This window comes from Eulemur rufifrons, chromosome 8, assembly GCF_041146395.1.
Source record: "Eulemur rufifrons isolate Redbay chromosome 8, OSU_ERuf_1, whole genome shotgun sequence".
In the NCBI taxonomy this organism is placed as follows: Eukaryota; Metazoa; Chordata; class Mammalia; order Primates; family Lemuridae; genus Eulemur; species Eulemur rufifrons.
The window spans coordinates 69,896,603-69,920,970 of NC_090990.1; the positions used below are offsets into that span (position 1 = coordinate 69,896,603).

General features: G+C 34.8%; 1 protein-coding gene across 1 annotated transcript in view; it reads left to right on the forward strand.

Annotated features, from left to right (window-relative positions):
- The first annotated feature begins 1,616 nt into the window (after window positions 1–1,616).
- The window catches only part of PKN2 (protein kinase N2), a 138,768-nt gene continuing 116,016 nt past the window's right edge, over window positions 1,617–24,368 (forward strand). The window contains exon 1 of the mRNA XM_069478175.1: window positions 1,617–1,746. Coding sequence (XP_069334276.1) covers window positions 1,699–1,746 — 48 coding nt within the window. The 5' untranslated portion in view covers window positions 1,617–1,698. The remainder of the gene's footprint in view (window positions 1,747–24,368) is intronic.

A 24,368-nucleotide genomic window follows, 5' to 3' on the forward strand; every position in this document is an offset into this window, starting at 1 on the left:
GCAATTGGAAATAATTCTTATATAACTTTCAAAACTTTGTATATTTGTTGCTTACATTTATATGTGAAATGTAAAATTATTACCAATACTTGTTTTAGCACTAGAAAGATGTAAAACAAAGTCTTTTTCTACAGTAAAAATTTGAAGGAGTATAACGCTTTAATTTAAATGAGAATTCTATTTTAAAGTTCTTATAGCAGCAATGGTGTAGGTTAAGATAAGCATTAGCGATGATTAGAAGACTTGGGTTTTAGTCTCCATCACTGCCAGTTAAGTATTAATAATAATGTTGTCTTGTTCCTAATTAGCTAAGTAAACTATGCCGTATTTTTTTTTCTGCCTATAAAAGGCTAGATATTTTAAGTCTCTTCTAGTTCTAAAATTCCATGGTGCTGAAATGCGACCATTTTCTCTCATATCTAAATTAATTTTTACAAAGACTACTACACACTGACTACTTCTAAGCCCTTGCACAAGTAATTCTACCATTATTAATCACCTACTATGTACTATATGTTACCAAGTAGTCAGGTTAGCTCTAACGTTACCATACCAAGGAAAGTTGGCTTTTTCCTTTTCAGAGGCTGATTACGCCCCACCCCTCTTTAAATTCAGTTAAACAATTCAAGAATCCAGCTAATTAAATTCTTAGCTCAGTATAGCTCCCTAGCACAAACCACAGTGCTGCAGTACAGCGCTCGAGGAAAAGGCATCTTAGAGGCTATGCATTAAAAGTTGCCAGGGATCCGGCCGCTTACATTTCTTGGAAAGTACAGACCACACAGCAGTTCCGCCAGCTGTGCACCTTACTGCTGAGAAGGCGCGCTGGGGGTGAGGGCGAGCAAAAGCCAAGATTATTAATAGCTTGGGTTGAGGGTGAGCGAGAGAGCAAAGGCATAATCTATAAAATAGAAGTCCCAAAGCTCTTTGGGTTGTAGAGATTAGAAAAGGGCTTGTTAGGCCTAAACTCGGGCAAGAAAAGAGGAGGTGGAACTGGGGGGTGGGGGGGAACCGAAAAAACAACAGCGAGCAGGCTCCCGAGTTGTAGCGTTCGCCGTGGGGCCGTTAAGCGCAACAGGAAAGTGGGCGTGGTTTCTTCCTCTTCCCGCCTCCCCAGAGACTTGAGCCCAGGCCTTTCCCCTCATTTTCACCCCTGCCGGGTCCAATGGCTGCCCCCGCCGAGAACCCGCGTCAGAAGCCGCTCCCCCCAACCCTGCGCCGCGCCCGTCCTGGGGTCCTCTTCGCCCCACCCCCCTGCCCGGCGAGAGGCGGTGGCTGCGGCCGTCACGTGTGCTGGCAGCCGCCAAGTGAGGCCGCTTTTGCGACGCGGTGACAGCCAAATGGTGCGACAGGAGGAGCTGCAGCCGCGGCCGCAGCGCCCCGCACGGAGAGGGTAGAGGCGGCTCCTGGCGTCGCCGGGAGGGAGCGACTAAGCGAACCGTCCGGCGCGGGCGGTGGCGGGCAGGCGGGCGGAGAGAGGGAGCCCGCTACGAGTGCCCTCGCTCCCCGCTGCTCTCGATGAACCCGGCTGATTAAGCCGCGCCTCCACCAGGGGCTGCGCCTGCCATGAATCCTTAGGCTTTTTTTTTTTTTTTTCCTTTCTCTCCCTGCTCCTCACCCCCCACCCCGAGTCCCGTCCCGCCTTCTCCCGTCGCCAGCGGCGGCCGCGTCCAGGTGCGGAGTTCAGAGCGGAGCGCAATGGCGTCCAACCCCGAACGGGGGGAGATTCTGCTCACGGAGCTGCAGGTAAGGGCTGCGGCCCGGGCAGGACGCGCCAGTAGAGAAGACAGGGAGAGTCTGGCGCGGGGTCGGGGGGGCGGAGGGAAGCTCTGCGGCCGCCGCGCCCCTGGCCCGCTAAGTGCGGAAACTCGGGGATGTCACTCGGGAACCGCTTCCCCCGGGAGCCGGACCCTCTCCCCTGCCAAAGCCTTGGCCTGCCACCTCTTTAATTTGTTTCTACCTACCGGAGAGGACCCCATCTCTGTTGGCTGCCTGTGCTGCAGCAAGAGTCTGCTCTCAGCCGGTCCCTGGAGCGGCCACCTCGCCGCCCCCTCCCCTGGTGTCAGATCTGCCCGCGAAAGCCCTTGCGGCCCCCTCCCTCCGCCTGTTCGGGCCTCGCCCCGCCTTTCTACTGTACACCGCTCCTTAAACTCCTTTGAATGACTCCCAGGCTGTTTTCTCGTTCTTCCCCTTCCCCTCAGACTTCGCACAAAGAGCGCCCCCATAACTTCCAGCCCCTAGACAAGTTTTTTTTTTTTTTTTTCCCTAACGAGTCCCACCCTATGCTTGCTTCACTCCACGAGTTCTCTTCAGGTGATTGAGTTTCTTTCCTCTAGTTTGAGGGCTCTTTTTCTTTTTTACCAAGTGATAGATGTATATTCCTTTTCTCTGCTACTCCAGCTCAGATCCGGAAGCTCAGATGCTGATGCTTTTCAGACTTTCATTTTCCCTCGCATTTGAACACCAAAGAAAGCTACAGAAGTTGTTTACAAATGAGAAAGCAGTCGATTTACGCACATTGGGCACCACATATCTGCAAATGATGAGAACAAAATAGATCCCTTAATTAGTCAGGCCTATGTCGAGTAGCAAAATACTATTCTTTCCCATTTCCAGCTAAATGTCTGATGATGTGGGCACGATTTTTGTTTTTAGATCTCTCGTATACGAGGGGACTTAAGCTACCCTGTAGGGTTTATTTTTCATTACTTTGGAGTGTTCCAGGGATGTTTGCTTCTTAATTTTAACAGATGTTAAAATTTCATGGCTTTTTTTTTTTAACTTGGTTTGTTTTAATACAGTTATCTTTTAGCTATTTGAAGATTGGAGACGGGAATTAGGTGGAAAAAATGCTTGCATTTCTCGTGGGTTGGGCAGTTAATTTTTTTTTAAAGATAATCTAGAAACTCTGAAGAGTTGATTCTTGATGGCAGAGTTAAATATTGCAACTGCATCTAAATTTCTTGTTAAAACGCATTTTTCAATTGATCTCTATATAAGTTTGGTTTATTGTGCAGTCAGATGTAACCTTGAAGGCATTGCCATAACGCTTGATATTTCCTCCATAAAAATAGAAATTTCAACAATGTACATCAGTCCACTGTTGAAAATTTGGAATCCTTTCGAAATGCAAAGCTGAATTTCATATAACTGAAAATGTTGCTATGTAGTATTTTAATTACAGTTGGCTTTTTATAAGCAAATCTTATAGCACACTACATTTGCTAAGTGAATGAAATTTATTATTTTATTAATTTACATGAACTTTTAAAATAAAGATGATTTGAGGCACATTAGAAATAGTTTACATTGCCTAGTATTGAAAATGAAAAGCATACTTTGGTTTTGACTGAGAAAAAGCCATTACAATAACAAGGGCATTTTTCTTTTGAATTGAGTGGTGTTAGAATTATAAAGTATTTGGTTTTGTATTTTATAGAAAGTTGGCATAAAAGATTCTTATTTTAGCACTGGAACTAAAAATGTTTTCATGTGTATTAAAATACAACTTTTAGGATCTTTTAATAAGATCGGTTTTGGCAATAATAAGGAAGCAAGTCAAAGAAATAAGAAATTTTAAATATGAGGACTTAAAAGTGGGACTGAAGCAGGGGAACACTTAATCTGAAGTTAGACTTTTGAATAAGCTACAATATAACCCCTTCCAGAAAAAGAACGGTTCTTATTGTTTCCTTATAGGTTGTCATGTATGGTTCTTGTTAAGTGTTACTTTATAGGTTGTCATGTATATCCAAGGCATTTTTCTTGGTTTGACTACCAATTCTAATCAGAGTTATTACACTTAAATTTTATCATGTTTATTAAAATATTTGAGAGTATTATATCAGCACATAAGTAAATCATCATAAAATTTACTTCACTGGGTATATCCATCTATTCAAACATTTTTATTATTTCATTCAGTCCTGAAACTAGTATATAATAACCAAATATTTATCAAACTTCTTTTGAGAATCAATTTTTTAAAAAGCTTCTAAGTTGTTTGAATTTAGTTGCAAAATTGTTTAATATGAAGTTCTTAATGCTTCTCTGCCATTATGGATTTTAAGTATTTAGAAAGTAGGTTCTGTAGCCAGTTTTAAAATGTATTTAATAGTTAAAAACTGTTACTTTGCTATATATCTTGTTTCACTCGGAAAGTTGCATATTTCAATCTAATTTTAACAAAATTAATACCTGTTTATTTTAAAAATCCAACTTTTCATTATTTCTTCAAATTGTGTGGCAGAATTTGAAATACTTTTCTACTTGAGCTGGAATTGGTTTATTAAAAAGCTTTTGTTGTGAAAAGACAAAACTAAGTCTGAAACTGCAGTATTTTGTCTTATTAATTACTGTAATAGTTCTATAACTTTCTAACTTTTTGCTAATAATTTAGGAGGCTTATTCAACAAGGAAGCATTAATAAAATGCAAACAAACTCTGGTGCCCAGAGGCTTCAGGGTCTGAGGAAGAATATTTCTTGTAGTGAAAATAAAAGCAGGTTGTTTAAAATGTAAACTTAATTGGCAATCTCTAATTTTTATCTCTGATAACTAATTTGTTGTGTTCTCTTATTTTTTATTTGAAGTGTAACTTAGCAAGATACTTTTGTGAGGCTACATAAACTGAAGTTTATTTCCAAGGAAACTAGATTAATGAAAACTATAAAGAATCTCAAAATGAAAATGTTGACTACAACAGTAATTTTGTAGAATGCAGACCAAATTTTGTGCAGCATGCTAGTAAAGTTACCTTGTTGATCATTGGAGATTCATCATCTTCATCAAAATGTCCAATAATTTGTTGGGCTGGGAATCTTAAATTCCATTCTCAGCAGAATTTATTTAGGTAGAGGTAACTCACTGAAGTGAAAAGTTGAATAGTTAGCCTGAAATTACAGGTGTTAATTTCAACAGACAGTTATGGCGTATCTACCAAAGCTATATTGGAGGATATAAAGATGATAAGTTAGATTTTTGCTTTCTAGAAGAGAGTACAAATAATATTTGTACCAGAAGAGAATTATAAGAGAGTACAAATAACATTTTTTGATTATATGCTGTTTGTCAGACTTTGTATTTAGTATCCTATACACCTTGTTTGATCTTCACAGTAATCCAGTAAGGCGGATGTTGTTATTTCCATTTTATGGATCAGGAAACTGAGTTCAAGAATGTAAAGTAAATTACCGACTATCTTTTGAGTCTGAGTTTGAACTCAAGTCTATATGTATCCCATTATACCATTCTTTATAGTTCTGTGGAACCATAAATGTTTTGCATTCCAGTGTTGTGTGAACTTTCTAAAAAGTGGCTAAAAATGTAGTTAACCAGATTTAACTTTAACATAAGCTTTATGCTACTTGTTAGATCTCTCTATAATAAGGAAAAATGATTCCCACATTCTATTTGGTAGTCTGTAATTTAGCAGTGTTTTATTATTGTGAATAAGGTGTAATAGTCCACAAAAAATAACAGTACAAATAACCTTTTTTCAGGCTTTCCTCATTTAACAATTACTGTTTTGGATAAAGGTGTCAAATGTTTGCCCAGAACGTCCCAAAAGATTTAGCATTTCTATGTAGACTGTCCAATACTATAAACTTTGCTTTAAAATTTTAAGCTTGTCTTCATTTGACACTTAGTAGATGTGCAATACATTGATGAGAAGGTTCCATTTCTAACTAGGATGAGGAATGTCTTGACTCTCTTAAGAGAGTTCATTATAATTATTGGCATATGAAAGTACTTAGTTTTCTTTAATTTACATTTCTAATCTGATCTCCCAAAAATATTCCCTTGAAAATTACAAAAGGGATTTGTGTAGTAATGTTACACTTACTTACAGCCCACTGGCATTTTACTCATCTGATAGGAAATTAGGAGGTGGCATCTAATTTTGTGTGATATTGGAAAGTGGAAGATGTGACTTGGAAGGATTATTTTCTAGAGTGGTTTGGGGGAAATGTAGTATGAGAATGAGTGTAGGCAGGTGGATAAGACAGGTTTTACTTTTTTTCAAATTATAAACATAATGCATGTTTATTGTAGAGAATCTGGAAAATGCAGAAAAGCACAAAAGAAAGTAAGAGTTGCTCATGGTTCTGTCACTTAGAGATAACTGACAAACTTCCAACCTAAAAGTCCCATGGCTTTAGAGTCTATTTTCTCTTTTTTTTTCCTTCCATATCTCATTTTACTTGTTAGAATTTTTAAGAAAAAAAAATGAGGTTCAGAAGTTTTAAGATTGAAATAACTATAGGTTAAAAAATTTTTTTTCTAGCTACTGGTTCTAGATAAATGGTTCTAATTATAATTAGCCTGTTGACTTTTTTATCACAAAATATTTGGATTTTGAGTCAATGTTTTGTAATACAGTTAAGAAAAGTACAGTATGGATTTAATAATAAACAATAATGATACGTAGCAACAAGTCTTTGAATAGTAAATCAATACAGCGTTGTTTTTCAGCTTAGATTTGATTACTGCTCCTGTGAATACTGCAATGTTTATAACTTGCAACATATACTTTACTGAATTAGACATATTAAACTACTTGCTAAATATTTATTTATTGACTACCTAGGTGAAAGCCTTTGTGCTAAAATTGGTGTTATTAAATGATGGCTCTGAAATGGATCATGTTTTCCTATCATCTCTCATTAGTGTAATAGAGATTAGATCTAGTCTCCTGCAACTTCTGCCATTCACATATAATCAGTATTGAAATAGGGAGAGGTAGGGGCACCTTCCAGACATTATCTGTTTACCCCAGGGCTTAGCATCTGATTCCGTGGGCTGTTTTTCTGCTTTTCAAGTTTGGCAGTGGTAAATTTTCATGTTATTCATCAGGATATTCCTCTGTCTACTTTTAAACAAATGTGGAGAGTGGAGTAGTAGTTTGTAAAGATTACTGTCACTTAAAATAATGTTAGTTCCATAGCCATAAGTGATATTTGAATAAATCACTTAAGTCTGCATCATTTCTTAGTAAAATGTACTGTGTTAAATAATTATCACATGTCTATTATTTCAGAAACCAAATTTACTCTAACCAGAATAAAACAAAATATGACATTTAATATGATTAACTTTTGATATACAGCAGAGTTCAAATTTGACAACAAAATTATAAAGTTGAAAACTAGTTAAAGCTTTAAAAAGATGTTTAAAATTTAGAATGGAAAAAACATACCAATGAAAAAGTAATTTCTAATGCCTTAGCAAAGTAGATGTAGAGAATCTCTATTTTGATCCATGTCTAGTTTCTCTTCATTTTACCTGATATAATCTTATTTGAAACTAGCTCTGTTACCATATTTGGTTTTTTGCAATCTAAAAAAAATTAAATTTGTGTTACATCATGTACATAAATATTGTGTATAAAAAAAAATGACGAACAGGAAAGGCTGGGAAGAGTGTACTTGATAATAACCACCTTAGATTTAAAGGTGAATGTTGAAGTCCCACATAAAGATGAACTGATACACAAGAATTATATAATAGATATTATTAAGATTTATTCTAGAAATTTGGCAGTGATTACTTTATCTAATTGGTGAAAGCTTTACTGCCCTGGCTCACAAGTATCTTAATTTATTGGAAAGCAGTCATGACAGAATTTGGAATTTATTTTTGATTGTAGAAGACATACTTACCATGTAATACATGTGCTGAATATCTCGTATTTTGCACGTTAATCATACTGTTTTCCCTTCCCTATAGTTGCCACCTTAGGGATTCTCTACGAAGGTGATTGTTCTCCCATTTCAGAATTTTCATTGAATAAATTTCATGCAACTTTTGGATTTTTTTCTTTTATTAAACCTCAGGTACACTGCATTAAATTAATCATTATCTGTCTTATCTATCATCATAATAAGTACTCGTGGACCACCATGCCCCTTGCCAAAAAAAAAAAAAAAAGCTAGGAACTTAACCTACTTAACAGTTTTCCTCTAGCCTATCCCTCTACTCCACCTCCTTGTGAACCCAGGGAATCATCATCTTGAGTTGTGTTCATTTTCTTCCTTATACAGTAGTCCCCTCTTATCTGCAGTTTCAGTTACCAGTGGTCAACTGTGGTCCAAAAATAGGTGAGTATAGTATAGTAATATAAGATACCATGAGAGAGAGAGATATCACATTCACGTAGCTTTTTATTACAGTATATTGTTATAATTGTTCTATTTTATTGTTAGTTATTGTTAATCTCTTACTGTACCTAGTTTATAAATTAAACTTTAGAATATAGGACATGTAGGAAAAAACATAGTATATATAGGGTTCAGTATTATCCACAGTATCAGGTGTCACCTGGGGGTCTTGGAGCTTATCCTCTGTAGATAAGATGAGACTACTGTATGTACTTTTGTTGGATATATAATTTTAAAAGTTTTTGGTTTTTATATAATTGTGTTGAATATAATCTTTTCTAACTTGATTTTTCACCTATTTAAGATTTATCCATATTATTACATGTTGCTGTCATCATTTGTATTAATAGCTATATAATATTTCAAAGTGAAATATTCATTAACTCTCCCAATTGTTGACTATTTGGATATTAATCCACTCTCCCATGTTGCTCGGTTATTTTCTGGTTTTTGTAATTGTACACAAAGATACTATGGACACTCTGCATGTTTCCTATTGTACATATGTCAGAGTTTCTATTAATTAGACCTGGAGGTAGAATTGCTTCCTCATGGGGTAGGTGAATACTCAACTCAAGAGATGATGCGGAACTTCCAATATGATTGTACCAGTTTGTATTCATATCAGCAATATATAAGAGATAAAAGATCCTGTGGTTATCCATCCTCTCCAACACTTGATTCTGTCTTTTTAATTTTTATCAATCAAAAGGGTGTAAAATGTCTCATGGTCTTGATGTGCATTTTCGTATAATAATTATCACTGATGTAGAACATTTCTTTTTATGTTTCCTGACTGTGTTTCTTTCTTCTTTATTGAAATTCTTGTTTATGTCTCTTGCCTGTTTTTCTTATTGTTTTATAAGAGTTCTTTATATTAATCATCTCTGTATATTGTGAATGTCTTCTCTCAGTTTCTAACTTGTCTTTTTCACTTTCTTTTAGGGGGCTGTGTGGGAGGGACAATTTTAAATGTTTTACCTTTCTTGGAAAATATCCAGAATTATTTACACCTTTATGATCAGATAAGCTTGAGTTTAAAATCTATTGTATATTTGATATAGAAAGGATAAAGTAATACAGTTTATGTCCTGTGAATTTGTAAAGTATCTAAATGAATAACCATAGAAAGTTGTATACAATATTGTATCACTTCATACATATTAGTCACTCAAATGCCATTTGTCTCAGTAAATTTAGAAGCAAAGAAATAACAAAAATTATACATATAAATAGTGCTCATTTCCTGATTTCATATCTCTTTGATGCAAACTACTTATTAGTAATTAATAATATATTCTTTGGTTGAAGGGCAGTATATTTCAAGTATAGGATTATGTGAGTCAGTTATTCAGGTATTCGCATAGCATGCCAAAAAGTACTGTAGTTGATCTGATTTAATATTGGATGTAAAACAGAAAATATTAATCTTCTCTTGCACAATTTACTAATATTTACAAACCTAGAATCATACCTGCAGTTTTTTGTCATTGTTGTGGCATCTTTTGATGAAAATTTCTTTCTTTTTTTTTTTGGAAACAAAGTCTCACTCTGTTGCCCAGGCTAGAGGAGTGCCGTGGCGTCAGCCCAGCACACAGCAAACTCAAACTCCTGGGCTCAAGCAATCCTTCTGCCTCAGCCTCTCAGGTAGCTGGGACTACAGGCATGCGCCACCATGCCCAGCTAATTTTTTCTATATATTTTTAGCTGTCCAGATCATTTCTTTCTATTTTTTAGTAGAGATGGGGTCTCGCTCTTGCTCAGGCTGGTCTCGAACTCCTGACCTTGAGTGATCCTCCTGCCTCAGCCTCCCAGAGATGAAAATTTCTTAATACTAGTGAAATCAGATTTGTCCCTCTTTTATCATACAGTAACTCCTCACTTAATGTTGTTGATAGATCTTGGAAACTGGCACTTTAAGTGAAACGATGTATAGCAGGTCTAAGGTCTAATGTTCAACATTGCTTTGTTATAACATCATTTCCTTATAACATTGATAAGAAAAAAAATGTTTTCTTTATACATTGTTTCGCTTACAAGGTTTCCAAGGACCTATTGACAACATTAAGTGAGGACTCACTGTAATTGCTTTTCATACCCTGTTTAAGAAATTACTCTTTATCCTGGGTTTAAAAGATAGTCACTTATGTTTTCTGCTAAGAATTTTGAAGTTTTATATTTTACATTTTAAGTCAATCCATCTGGAGTTGTTTTTTAATAAACTTTATTTTTTTAGAGCTGCTTTAGGTTCACAGCAAAAGTGAGAGGAAGGTCCACAGATTTCCCAAATACCTGCCGCCCTTCCGTATGCATCATCGGCATCCCTCACTAGAGTAGTATATTTGTTACAATTGATTAACCTACATTAACACATCATTATCACCCAGAGTCCATAGTTTACATTAGGGTTCACTCTTGGTGTTGTACATTCTATGGGTTTATACAAACATATAATGACATATTCACCATTTACAGTATCATGAGAGTAGTATCAGTACACTAAGAATCCTCTGTGCTCTACCTAGTCATCCTTCCCTCCCTTCCAACCCCTGGTAACCCCTGATCTTTTTATTGTTTCCATAATTTTGCCTTTTGAAGAATGTCATATAGTTGGAGTCATACAGTATGTTAGCCTTTTCAGATTGACTTCTTTCACTTAGTAGTATGCATTTAAGTTTCCTCTGTGTTTTCATGGCTTGGTAACTCATTTCTTTTTAGTGCTGAATAACATTCCATTGTCTGTATGTACCACAGTTTATTCATTCACTTACTGAAGGACATCTTGGTTGCTTCTAAGTTTTGGCAATTATGAATAAAACTGCTCTAAACATCTGTTAACAGGATTTTGTGTGGACACAACTTTTCAACTCCTTTGGGTAAATACTAAGGATCCAGTTGTTGGATTGTATAGTGAGAACATGTTCAGTTTTTTAAGAAACTGCCAAATTGTCCTCTAGAGTGGCTGTATCATTTCGTATTCCTACTAGCAATGAATAAGAGTTTCTGTTACTGCATATACTCTCCCACATTTGATGTTGAGAGTGTTATGGATTTTGGCCGTTTTAATAGGTGTGTAGTGGTATGTCATTTATTTAATAGAGTTGATTTTTGAATATGGAGAAAGGTCTTGAGTTAATGTTTAAACATTATTTTGAGATTTATATCAAAGTTCAGTACAATGTCAGTTTAAAATAGAGCACTTTTCATGTAGGATAGAAATATCTCTGAATAGCCTTATTTAATTTTTGCAAGTTAGAGTTAAGGTTACATCATAGTAGGTTATGTAATGAACTATACCTGAAGTTATCCTTACTTAGCTCATTAGTAGCTCAATTTTTCCTTATATCAGCTTATGGTTCTTCCTTTTTTTGTTTTATCTACTGAAGCCTTGGGGTCAATAAAGGTGATCTTTTACTTATCTCTTGTTGACATCCATCACATTCCCCAGTTGTGGCTCAAACTTTTTATACCTCCCTCTGTCATGCAATCTATCCTGCTGCTTTGCTCACAGCAAATCACTTACCTTGTCACTGCCTTTACTTAATGATACATAGGATTCAACCATGTGAGTTTCCTCAACTTTCTTTCTTTATTTTAAAATTTTCTGGAATTTTAGCCATCTTTTTTTTTTTTTTTCCTGCTGAATTTTAAGGAAAAATTATTTCACCTTGCTAAGGCTATACTTTCCTGGACTTCTGCTTCCTTCTTCTGGAATATCATATTTTACTCTTTTGCAGCATGGGGCTTTCTTTCTCCCCTGGCTCTTTGCTTAAAAATAAGTTCACATCTCTCATATTTTTATTATATTCTTTAATACTTTGTCCCCTCAAACTTCTTTTTTTCATCATCACACTCTTTTAAAGAAGTTTCTTAGTTGTCTTTATTTTCTACCATTTATTTAACTTATTCAAGTATGACTTCTGTCTCAATTATTTTGCTGAAATTATTTTCTGAAATACATCAGTGACCTCCTGCTCCTTCTAGTCCTTAGAGGCAATTGACACAGCTTCAGCTTTCTGAAACTATTGTTTAAATTAAGCTTCAAGGACTCTGTACAATATTGGTTACTTTTCTTTCATCATACCTGCCTCTGTTTGCTGCTATTGCATTCTTTTGATAACTCCTTTTCTACTTTAAATGTTCCACGTGTTTCTGGCCTATTTCCCCTTTAATTTATTCTTCTGATTAACCATCAGAATCTGATTAACCCCAACACCTTGTTTTGTAAGAGTTGAAGAGAATAGAAACCCATTTAAATTAGCTTAAGCAGAAATTGGATTTATTAGAAAGCTACAGGGACATATCACTTAACCTAAGAGTAGGATATATAGCCAGCTCCCATGAGTACTAAACAGGAAACTAGATGTTTTCTTTCTAAACTACATGTTCTCTTTTCTATTCTTCTTTAAGTATGTATTACTGCCTTATATTTCCTATGTTTACTGGTTCTCTTTGCTTTCCTTGCATGTGGCTCCCAAGTGGTACTCCTAACTTCTGAGTTTAACTCCGGAAGTCCAATGCCCACAGCTAACTGACTGACTTACTCTGTGTTGCGATTCTAAATTCTTGGTTGAGAAAATTTGATGGGCCCTACTCAGTCAGTGGAACATGCATCCTGATCCAGTCAACTATAACAATGGAGATATGGAGTTTTCTGATAGCAATATGGTTCCAAGGACCCTCCTATGAGATAGGGATAGGAACTGTTCTCTGAGAAAGGAGTATAGGTTGGGAAAGCACTTCTGCTTAAGCTTTTTCAGTAACTTTCCATTGATTATAAAATAAAATATATTAGACCTTCCATCATCCAGCCCCTATCAGTTCTTGCAGATTTTTTTGCCTATGTGTCTTACACTCGGGCATATTAAACTATTTGCAAGTCTTTGAACCACACTGCTTTTTTATACCCCTGTATCTTTGCATATGCTGTTTCTAGTTTGAAGAATACTAACATTGCTTGTCTGCCTGAATAACATTTGACAAATTGGACAGTCTTTAAAATTCTGATAAGAAAAATATATTTATTGAATATATGAATGTATTTATATATAGTCAAGAAAAAATACGATATATTTTTGATAAAGAAATTTAGTGATTGGTTACGTAACATTTTGATCCATTTGTAAATTAGCCTATTTCCCATTTTGTAGCTTCTTTCATTGACTGTATCACTTAGTATGGTAATTAATTGTTAAATTATTTATGTCTCTACCACTTTCAAGACAAAAACTAGGTCTTACTCATTTTTATTTCCCTAGCAACTGACATATGGCTTATGCTTGATAAATGTTTGAATAAGTAAATGAACAGATTCTTTTTATTCTATGACCAATCTGCAAACCTGACTTTGCTAAATTTCTAAAGGCTGTCCTCCTTCCTCTTCCTCTAGTTGCCCATGCTAGAAGTTTGCCGGTCACTTTTATTTTACTACTGCCTCAACCTCTTCAGTTAATTCTTCTACTTATATATTGTGAATTCATTCATTACTTTGCCACTGTACAAGAATGGGCCCTCATTGTCATTTGGATGATTACAGTATTTTGATATTTTACCTCTTCCTCTTTAGTTTTGTTCTGTTTTTATTTAGGCTATGTACTGCTGCTAGGTTCAGAAGTTGTCCTTAGCATTCAGTGATTCCTTACTGCCTATGGGATATAGTTCTAATTCCTTAGCTAGGTAATCCAAGCTGTCATTGTTGCAGCCCTAACATACTTTTCATTCTTAACTCTTACTTGTGTAAGCAGCTTATTTTTCAGGCACACTGTGATTAGTAATTTTTCTTCCCTTATACTCTTGCTGTATTCTGTCAGCTGGAATGCTGCTTTAAGGCCAAATTCAAATTCTGCTTTTTATTAATACTTTTTTTCCTTATTTTCCCCTAGTCATGTCCAACCTCTCCTCAAAATTTAAATAGGATATTTTCTATCTCATGACATTTATCATATATTGCATTGTACTGTAGTTTTTTATATCCCACCTGATTTTGTCTACTAGGTTTAGTGCCTAAAATCTTTGAGTAAAATTACTTTGTATCTTCATCTTGTACCATATTGGTCCTGAGCAAAGTTAACTTGTACATAGTGGTTACTAATTAATGTGTGTTAAATAAGTAACAGTCTCATGTCTGAAAATCCCTAGATTTTAAATTTGTTACTTAAACTTTTTTCTGCTTTTGTTTTATGAGAGAGCAGAACTGCATTACATTATTTTTCCTTAGAGCCACTGGTAGGTACATAATTTTAAGTTTATTACCTTACATCATATAATTGTGTTTCTCATCTCAGACTGAGAATTTTCTACCTACAGAAAAAATTATCACTAGACAAAACTGAGGCAGTAGTAATAATAAAAATAACATCATTATTAAAAACAAATGATAACTAATACATATTGATGTTATTTCATTTAATCCATACAACAACTCTATTGAAGTAAGCCTCTTAACCTCTACAGGTAAGGGAGCTAATGTTTAAGGACATTAAACTTTCTTTTATTATTAAATTAAATAACTTGTCTTTAGTTACGTAATTGGCCTGAACCAAGATGCAAATCCAAGGTCTCTCTGACTTCAGAGCACAAATTCCTCTTAACTCCGTTGCCTCTTTCTTTTGGCATTTTTTGCTGCTCCTTCTTTCCCCATCCCTTATCCCTATTCCAGTAACCATAGCCTATCTCCTATCTGCTCAGGTTATTACCCTATCCTTTCACTTTGTGCAGCATTCCTTTTTTTGTGTCTTTACTCTCAACAATGCAAGTACTTATTTTTTCACTAGGATCATTCATTATTACTTGCTAGTTGACCTGAAGGACAAATTCATGCTGAAATCTTACCTTCAAGCTCTAGGTGAGATAGGCTTGAACCCACAATTTTGTATCTTATGGAAATCTCAAGTCTCCCCAAGAATTCTGTTCCTGGGGTGGGAGCCGTTAAGTTCTCATGGCATCCTCTGCTTCCTAGGTTTCTGTTCCTACACATTTGTAGACACATGACTGGTTTCAACAAAAGTATCCACATTTCGCTTAGCCTTTCCTCTACAGAACACCTAGTTTTACATCCTATGCCTGGTTCTTTTCTCTTACCTTCATGTCTGTGTTTCAACCGTTTTTTCCTTATGTGCTCTGGAAACTCCAAATTCTTTTGTCCCTGTAAGGAAGAATAGTTCAGTTCCCTCAAATTCCTCCTCTCAAACTACATAGCCAAATTCATCAAGTGTTCAGCAAACAAAAGGAACTTTTTATATGTTGATGTAAAGTTGCCAGATGATATGGCACATTTATGCCAACTTGTATAGAACACATATTCATACAACATTATCTTTAGTGTGAAAATATGAATAGCACTGGTCTATGACGTAGTGGTTGTAAGATCCTTAAGTATTAAGCGTCTCCCTCCATTTGAGGTTTTACTATTTTCTGTCTCTTTTTACTTCTTTCCTTCACTGAGGTTAAAATGTGATCTCTTTTAAGATATCATGAGGATAATATCCTAACTGACAAAATAAAAATCAGTTTTATATATTTGCCAGATTTCTTTTTGGAAATTTGATCAGTAATTTCAAGGCCTAGTTGCAATCACTGGTCTACTAGATAATTCAAGTTTTGGAATCACATAGACCCTGATTTAAATTCTGTATTTATTACATAGTGGCTCTGTGACTTTGTGTGGATTATTTACCTCCATGAGGCATGTTTTCTTTATAAAAATGAGGTTAATTTCTGGCTCAGAGGGCTATTATAGGTATTAAAAAAATGATGTTCGTAAAGTGCCTGGTATATAGTAGACATTTAGTAATTATTCCCACTGTAGGTTTTAAATTTTAAGATTACTTAATTTTTTCTTTCAGTATTTAAGTTGTGTAGTTAACAGGCTTGCTTAAGCTGGACATAAAAGATCTAGCAAACTTATACTTAATAGATTAATTTCCCTGTTTTTTATTTTCTCTTTTGCTTCATGCAGGGGACAGTGAGGATAGCTATCTTAAGGTTTGACTACTTCCCTGATTGTTAAAAGTATGTTGAAGTTATATGTAAGAATAAAGAAATCATGGATTGGTGTATAATGAACTTCTAAGATTGAGCTTTTGTTTAAGAATATATGGTATGTTATTTGTGCATTGTGCATTATAAATACTGAGCTATACCACCATTTGGTGACTTCATGGAGGAACTTAAATTCACATCTTTATTTTGTCCTTTCCCAGAGGCTTTGGGCATTTTACAGATTTGAACTAAAATTATATATCTGCAAAGTCCAAAATGGTCCTGCACATTTAAGTACTAGAGAAACAGGTTTGTGGTAACATACTTTTGAATATTAATAAATAATATCAACTCTATAATTGAATACACTGGAACTTTGTGCAAATACTAGTGTCCAGTTGTTTGTTGCTTATTGCATAGCATAATTGAATTTCCATTTTGTTGGTATAGAAACCTTCCTTGTCTTTGCACTCCAGCATCAGGAGAATGTTCATTTTACTGTAAATTTTTGTTCTGGTATATGTTTTCATTGTGTTAAAACCTCCTAGAAACTGTATACAAAATTTTTTTATTTTATTTTTTATTTTATTTTTATTTCAGCATAATATGGGGGTACAAATGTTTAGATTACATATATTGCCCTTGTCCTCCCTCCCACCCCAGTCAGAGCTTCAAGCATATCCATCCCCCAGACGGTGTGCATCGCACTCATTATGTATGTATATACCCATCCCCTCCTCTCCATTCCCATCTGCCTGACATCCTATGACTGTTGTTACTGGATGTGCACTTAGGTGTTGATCAGTTAAAACCAATTTGATGGTGATTACATGTGGTGCTTATTTTTCCATTCTTGGGATAATTCACTTAGTAGAATGGGTTCCAGCTCTATCCAGGATAATACAAGAGGTGCTATATCACCACTGTTTCTTGTAGCTGAATAGTACTCCATGGTAACATATACCACATTTTATTAATCCACTCATGTATTGATGGGCACTTGTGTTGTTTCCACATCTTTGCAATTGTGAATTGTGCTGCTGTAAACATTTGAGTGCAGATGTCTTTTTTATAGAATATCTTTTGTTTTGGGGGGTAGATGCCCAGTAATGGGACTTCTGGATTAAATGGTAGTTCTACTTGTATCTCTTTGAGGTTATCTCCATATTGCTTTCCACAGAGGTTGCACTAGTTTGCAGTCCCACCAGCAGTGTATGGGTGTTCCTATCTGTCTGCATCCACGCCAACATTTATTGTTTTGGGAATTTTACACTTAGTTTTGGTTTTTCCTTTTTAGAATAATCTTATAGCCAATGGAGAACTTTAAATGTCAGATGTAAAGCAACATTCTTGTTTTACCAAATCTGTAAAAAAGGTAGACTTTTCTTTTTGTTTTCTTTGAGGTTGGCAAAGATGGTGCATAATTATTTTATTATAATAGAGTGGTAATTATAGAAAAGGAACTGGGGTTGGTTATGAAGGTACCTCATACAAAATAAAGAGAACCATGTTGAAAAAATAGGAATAGTATTACTGATAGTAATATCATCAGTCTATATTTATGGCACATATTTTGAGTTATAAAGCACTTTCACATGTAATTATTTCATTTGATTTTTAAAAAACAACCCGTTGAGGTAGGGATGGGAAGTCTTATTATAGCCAATTTGTAGATGTTCGTTTCCTCAGCCAGTGTTTGCTTTAACATGAGCCCTTATCTTCTGAGTCTTATCCCTCATTTTAGTTCTCTACACAATTCTATTATCAACTTTCAGGATTGTACTTTTTTCCTTTAGTATGCCTAAAAAATGTTTAAAGTTTTTTAGAGCTATATTAAAAGTAAATGTGAGAAACAGTTTTTTTCCAAGAGAACCAAGAATGACTATGAAAAGGAATATGTAATTTACCATCTGATTGTGAGTATTCATGGTAGTATCAAAGTTCTTTGACACAGTAACATAAAAATATTCTAGAAGTGTGGTGATTCCAGCAGTATTGTATAACTTCTGGAAAGTTTAACATGGTTTACAGTTTATGTAAAATTTCAAAGTCATTAAAAGGGGTTATTATTAATTGAGTGATGTTTCTTATATTTAAAAATTATATATGTCAGTGAAAAGAGGCCAAACTTGTTACCTACAGTATAGACTTGCAAGGCAAGTGTTGTAGATGCATGAGCTAATTTAGTGCACTGAAAAAATACTCATGTTTTATATCCTTTAAAGGAATAATAGACTTGTAAATAGTTTTCTTCTGATGTTAAACTTCAGTCTATACTTATTTCCAATTTATAGCTATTTGTGGGGCAAAGATCTTATAGTGATAAACTGCTTTAAATTCAAAAAGATTTCTAAAAGCCTAAGAGCAAATCCGTTTTATAATCCCTTTTCACTTGAGCATCTAATAACTTTCCTAAAATATTTTGCTGTAATATGTTAACACAGTAATTATAGCATTCGGAAACTAAATACATTCAGATTTATGAGCAAAAGAGTTAATCTTATATTTTTGTTATCTACATTGATTTTATCTTCCTTTCTTGTACATGTGTTACTTTATTATCACTGGTGGTATCCTTATGGCTTATCCTCAGTTTTTCCTTGTTATGTTCTTTACAGCCTGAGAGCTGTACATTTATTATGCCCTTCTACTAAAATAGTGACTCTTATCTTTTGAGGAAGTCAAAATAGTTGTAGACAGTTCCATTTCTTTTTTAATTTTTTGAGTTTTGTATTTCTGGTTGCTCAGTATGGGACTTGCTTAAGGCCAACTCTATTGCCAGTGCCTAAGAAACAAAGCAAGGCCAGATGTGATGGCTCACACCTATAGTCCCAGCACTTTGGGAGGCCAAGGTGGAAGGATCACTGGCAGCCAGGAGTTGGTGACCAGCCTGGGTAACATAGCGTGACCCTGTCTCTACAGAAAATAAATAAAATTAGCAGGGGGTGGGCCTGTAGTACCAGCTACTCTGAAGGCTGAGGTGGGAGAATCACTTGAACTCATCTGTTCCAGCCTGGGCAACAGAGCGAGACTTTGTCTCTAAAAAACAAAACAAAAAGAGAGCAAAACACTAGATATTATACAATTCAGCTTTAGCTTTATTTTGTCTAGCCATATGACTTCTTAAAAGAGCTCCAGTGTACTCTGTACAGCTTGATTCCATAAAGTAAAATGCCCAGCTCTTGGCCATGGTGTGATAATGTAGTGCAATTTGATTCAGTATGGAATTACCTTAACTTTTTTTTTTTTTCCGGCCAATCTGATGTTTCCATCTCTAAGAAGCACCTTATTTCTTTTATTGGTGACTTTAGACTTCTAGCTTGCTATTCTATCAGAAGTACTTATTTGATTAAATTGTGTTGCTGTTAAATAATATATTATTTTAAATTGTGGTAAAATAAGCATAATGTAAAATTTACCATCTTAACCATTCTTAAGTGTACAGTTCAGTGGCATTAAGTACATTCACATTGTTGTTCAACTGTCATAACCATCTATCTCCAGAATTCTTTTCATCTTGCAAAACTGAAACTGTACTCTCTTCCCCCCACCCCCCAGCTCCTGGCAGCTACCATTCTACTTTATGTCTCTCTGAATTTGACTAGATACCTCATAAGTGAAATCATATGGTATTTATTCTTTTGTGATTAGCTTAATTCACATAGCACAATGTCGTCAAAGTTCATCCATGTTGTAGCATGTGTCAGAATTTCCCTTTTAAGACTGAGTGATACTCCATTGTATGTGTATACCACATTTTATTTTCCATTCATCTGTCAATGGACACTTGGGGTGCTTCTTCTGATGTGTTTTCTTTTAATAAGTATAGCTCTGTTGGAGGTTATTATACCTAGGCCTGGTCATTTAATAGTCTGTAATTGCACTGTCAGTAATAGCTACTGGCCATGTGTAGCTATTAAATTTTAACTTGATTAAATAAAATTGAAATTTTAATTCTTCAGTCACACTATCCAATAGCCACATTTGGACGTATTGGACAGCATCGATATAGAACATTTCGATCATCATCGAAAGTTCTAATGAACAACAGCTCTGCATAAGGAATGCATAGGTCTTTTTTAATACCTTGAATTTAGAGAGGACAGAAAAGTCCCTTGTAGATTATGGAAGTTTTTTAATTTACATTTGAATAAAGTTAGTTTTGTTTAGAACTTAATTGTTTAAAGAATGCATTTTTGCAGTGAGTCCAGAGGTTATTGTTCACACCCTGATGGGAAAGTGTTAAAATATTTTTTATTGGACGAATTTTAAATAAACTGGTTTTCAAGTGAAGTAAATGATAATCAGTGTGTTAGAAGTTTAATGTATAAACTGTCATAACTATTTTTATATTTCAAAGATTCACAGAAAAAATAGTTTGAGTTTGGAGTTATATTTTATATCCATCATTCTCTTCGTTTAAGGGCATGTGTATTAAATTACATTCTTTCTCAGGAGTTGCAGTGTAGTTGATCTCAGGAGTAGAAAACCACAAATGATGATTGGTAGTAATTTGTCCAGTTTTTTTCATGTTGGAATCTTAAAACAGCTTATCCTAGAATCTATATACTTGAGCATTTTTACTGTTACTGAGATTAGATGAAGCATTGTTTTGCTGAAAGCCTCAAATGCTGTCTTTAGGGAACTGGAGGAATAGGGATTGTGTGTGGTGTCGGGGTGTGTGTGTAGTTTCCTTTATCACTATGGATTGTGTATTTTTATTAATATGACTTGCTTTTTAAAATTACTTTTAAAAGCCTATTATGGGATATTTTTATTTATTTATTTGTTTATTTATTTTTGAGATAGAGTCTTGGTCTGTTGCCTGGGCTAGAGTACGGTGGCATCCTCACTAGCTCACTGCAACCTCAAACTCCTGGGCTTGAGTGATCCTCCTTCCTCAGCCTCCCAAGCAGCTAGGACTGCAGTTGTGTACCACTATGGCCTGCTAATTTTAAAATTTTTTTTGTATAGACGCAGTCTATCTTTGTTCCCCAGGCTGGTCTCAAACTCCTGGCCTCAAGCGATCCTCTTGCCTCTGCTTTCCAGAGTGCTAGGATTGTGGGTGTCAGCCACTGTGCCTAGCCTACAAGATATTTTTAAATGCTTCAAAGTTTTTGAACTTGCTGGCTATATTTATAAATTATTTTTAACTTGCTGAACAACTGCTCAAACTTGAGAACTCATTTAAATCTAGCATTTTTCAGTCATTTTAAAAACTCTAATTCCTTGAGTATGTTATTTGAAAGATTTATGCCAAAAGAATAAAATCCCCTATTTCTAAGAGTAATTATTTACATGTATTTCTTTTTAAGAGTAAATATGAGGGAATTGATCTAATCTCATTTATCTATTTAATGAATTTTCCCATATAAAAACTTTTGTACTAACTCAAAAACAGTTTCCAATTAGAAAAAATATTAAGGAATAAAAAATTAGACTGTTGTTTGTCCTGTATTCTGACCCTGTGGAAAGAGAAGAGAGTCATATTGATAATAAGTACCTCTGCAATAGGTATCCTTTTAAGCTTAATTTATAGGAGTTGAGGTAAGAAACAATAATACCAGTTCATATTCTAGCTCTTTGTAAAACAGAAGCTTTTGTTTTTCTATTACTAACTTGGCTTGATACAGTTACAATTGATGAGTTGGTGTGCTAATGAGATGTGGTTGAAGCTGAAGAAATTAGATAATTTGTAAAATCTAGTATATGTAGATACCAAAAAATAAAAAAGGAACAACAACAACAACAACAAAAAACCCTATTTAATACCAAGAGAGTAAGGTAGGTTTAAATGAATGGAAAATTGTTCTGTCACTACAAGCTTTCTCCATACAAATAACAAATGTTGAGTTCAGGAAGAAGTTAGCAAACCAGAATTTCACAGTTCACTATTTGAATATTTTTTGTTTTTATCTGATGATACTTGCAGCAAATTGGTTTTTGTTATATCTAGGCAAGAATGTAATTATAGTCATGCCTTGTATAATAACAATTTGGTTGACAGCAACTGCATATGTGACAGTGGTCCCATAAGATTATAATAACATTTGTACTGTACCTTTACGACAAGTATGTTTAGAGACACACGAATACTTACCATTCTGTTACAGTTGCCTGCGGTATTTAGTAGAGTAACATCCTATACAGGTTTGTAGTCTGGGAGCAATAGGCTATACCATGTAAGCTATTCTATATAGGTTTGTGTAAGTTTGCACTGTGATGTTCACGTAACAAAATCACCTAACGATGCATTTCTCAGTATGTATCCTATTTCCTCGTAGTTAAGTGATGCATGACTGTAATTAATTCAGTCAGTATGAATACCTATTATCTACCTGTTATTGTAATCAATTACGAGCAAATGAATTGTGGTAGCGTCATGAAGTTGAAACAGATCCATTCATTCTCTTCAGTAGTCCCCAGAGAAACTTTTATTATTAATTTCAGAAGTTGCATTATTAAGATATGTGTATTTGAGAGAGTTACCTTGAAAGATCATCAGTTGTTATCATCTAGGCATTGCCAACTAGACACCAAATGAAAATTTTTTATTCAGAACCTTTCATTTTTTTAAAAAGTAGTTTACTTAAAGGGATTATATATTAAAATGGAGCCACACTATTTTAAGTTTACTCCTTATGGCTTGAGAAAACTGGTATAAATTAATCTTTATATTACTTAATAAAAATTTTTTAGATGTCCATGGAGTATAGAGCTGAGATCACAACTAACATACCTTCAGAGTATCTAGGCAGGTAACATAAATTTGCGAAGCAGGTGAATACAAGTGATATATGTACACTGTGGGAATGGTACTAACTCTGGGAACTGGTAAGCACATCTAAAAAGCAGTGGGTGGCAGGCACTTCTTAGCTGTGGTCTTTTGTTTCCATGTTATTGCCTTTAATTGGGGGATATCTTCCCAAGTCTAAAATATTGGCTTAAATTTTTGAATGACTATTGACCAAACAAGACATGTCTGTAGGGCCATCTCTATACTACTACAGTAATTTGTCCATGTTAAAACAAATATTTACGTGTCTACCATATTCATTTACTATGTTAAGAACTATATAGTATTACTATATTAATACAAAGAAACATTGGACCTGGCCACTATCCTTTAGAACAGCTTGTTCAGTAATATTTCCTGTAATAGAAATGTTATGTGTCCATTTGGTAACTATCTAGTATGGTAGCCACTAGTTACATGTGGTTAGCTATACCTGAATGTGACTTTTTAGTTTCATTTAATTTAAATTTACACAGTCACATGTGGCTAATGGTTACTGAACTGGACAGTAGTGCTATAGAAGCTAAATTGTAAAATTGTTACCAGTTCAAGAATTTAAATTACATTTCAGGATAGCAATGGAACAGATGGCTTGAGGTCACACACAATTTCTAAGCGAATTGCACAAGTAGCTGCTACAGGACTTTTGAGGAGGGAATGATCACTTTAAGATAGGCTTAAAGTGGGATAGGAAGAATTTTATTAAGAGGAAAAGATGTTTGAGGAGGGTAGGATAATAGGAACAAATAAATGCAAGTAGGAAAATTAAAGAAAATTTTCTATTTTTCATTCAGAAGGCTGCCCAAAATATGTCCTTGTTATTTTTTTTCCACTTTGGCAGGCAAATTATTTAATAATTGAAGTTGCCCTTGATATATTTGCTGGTTCTAAACTTGGGTCAGCAGCTTGAGAAGGAAAGTGTTTTGTTGTTTTTGTTCTTTGAGGTCAACAGCAAAAAAGATGTAGAGAATGTAAATTTTTAAAGAATAGCTTTACTTTATGCCATGTTTACTCTTTTTACTTGAATTAATGCAGATTTCAACACTTTAAAGTTTTTTAGTCAGTTATGTGTTTTCTTTCTAGTATGATGAAAGATAATGTAAATCAAGGAGCTATAGGAGAAAGCAAATGAAAACTTTTAACTGCATAGTTTGATGAAGTATTCTAGTTTCCGCTGAAAACTTTTTTTTTTCTGTTTAATAGTTGTTGGATCTTTGAGGGAATTAGATTTAATTTGTGACTTTATGTTTGAAATGTTTTGTATTCTGTTCATTAGTACACCAGCTTAAAGGAGTTGATTTCTTGATTGTTGTGGACAGGGAAGTCTATGACTAGTGGTACAGTGATACTTTGTGTAAACTTTTTTTTATGAATGAAAATATACTGAAGTCCCTGTTAAAATTTCTCCTTCTGAGAAAACATTTCCCTGATTAT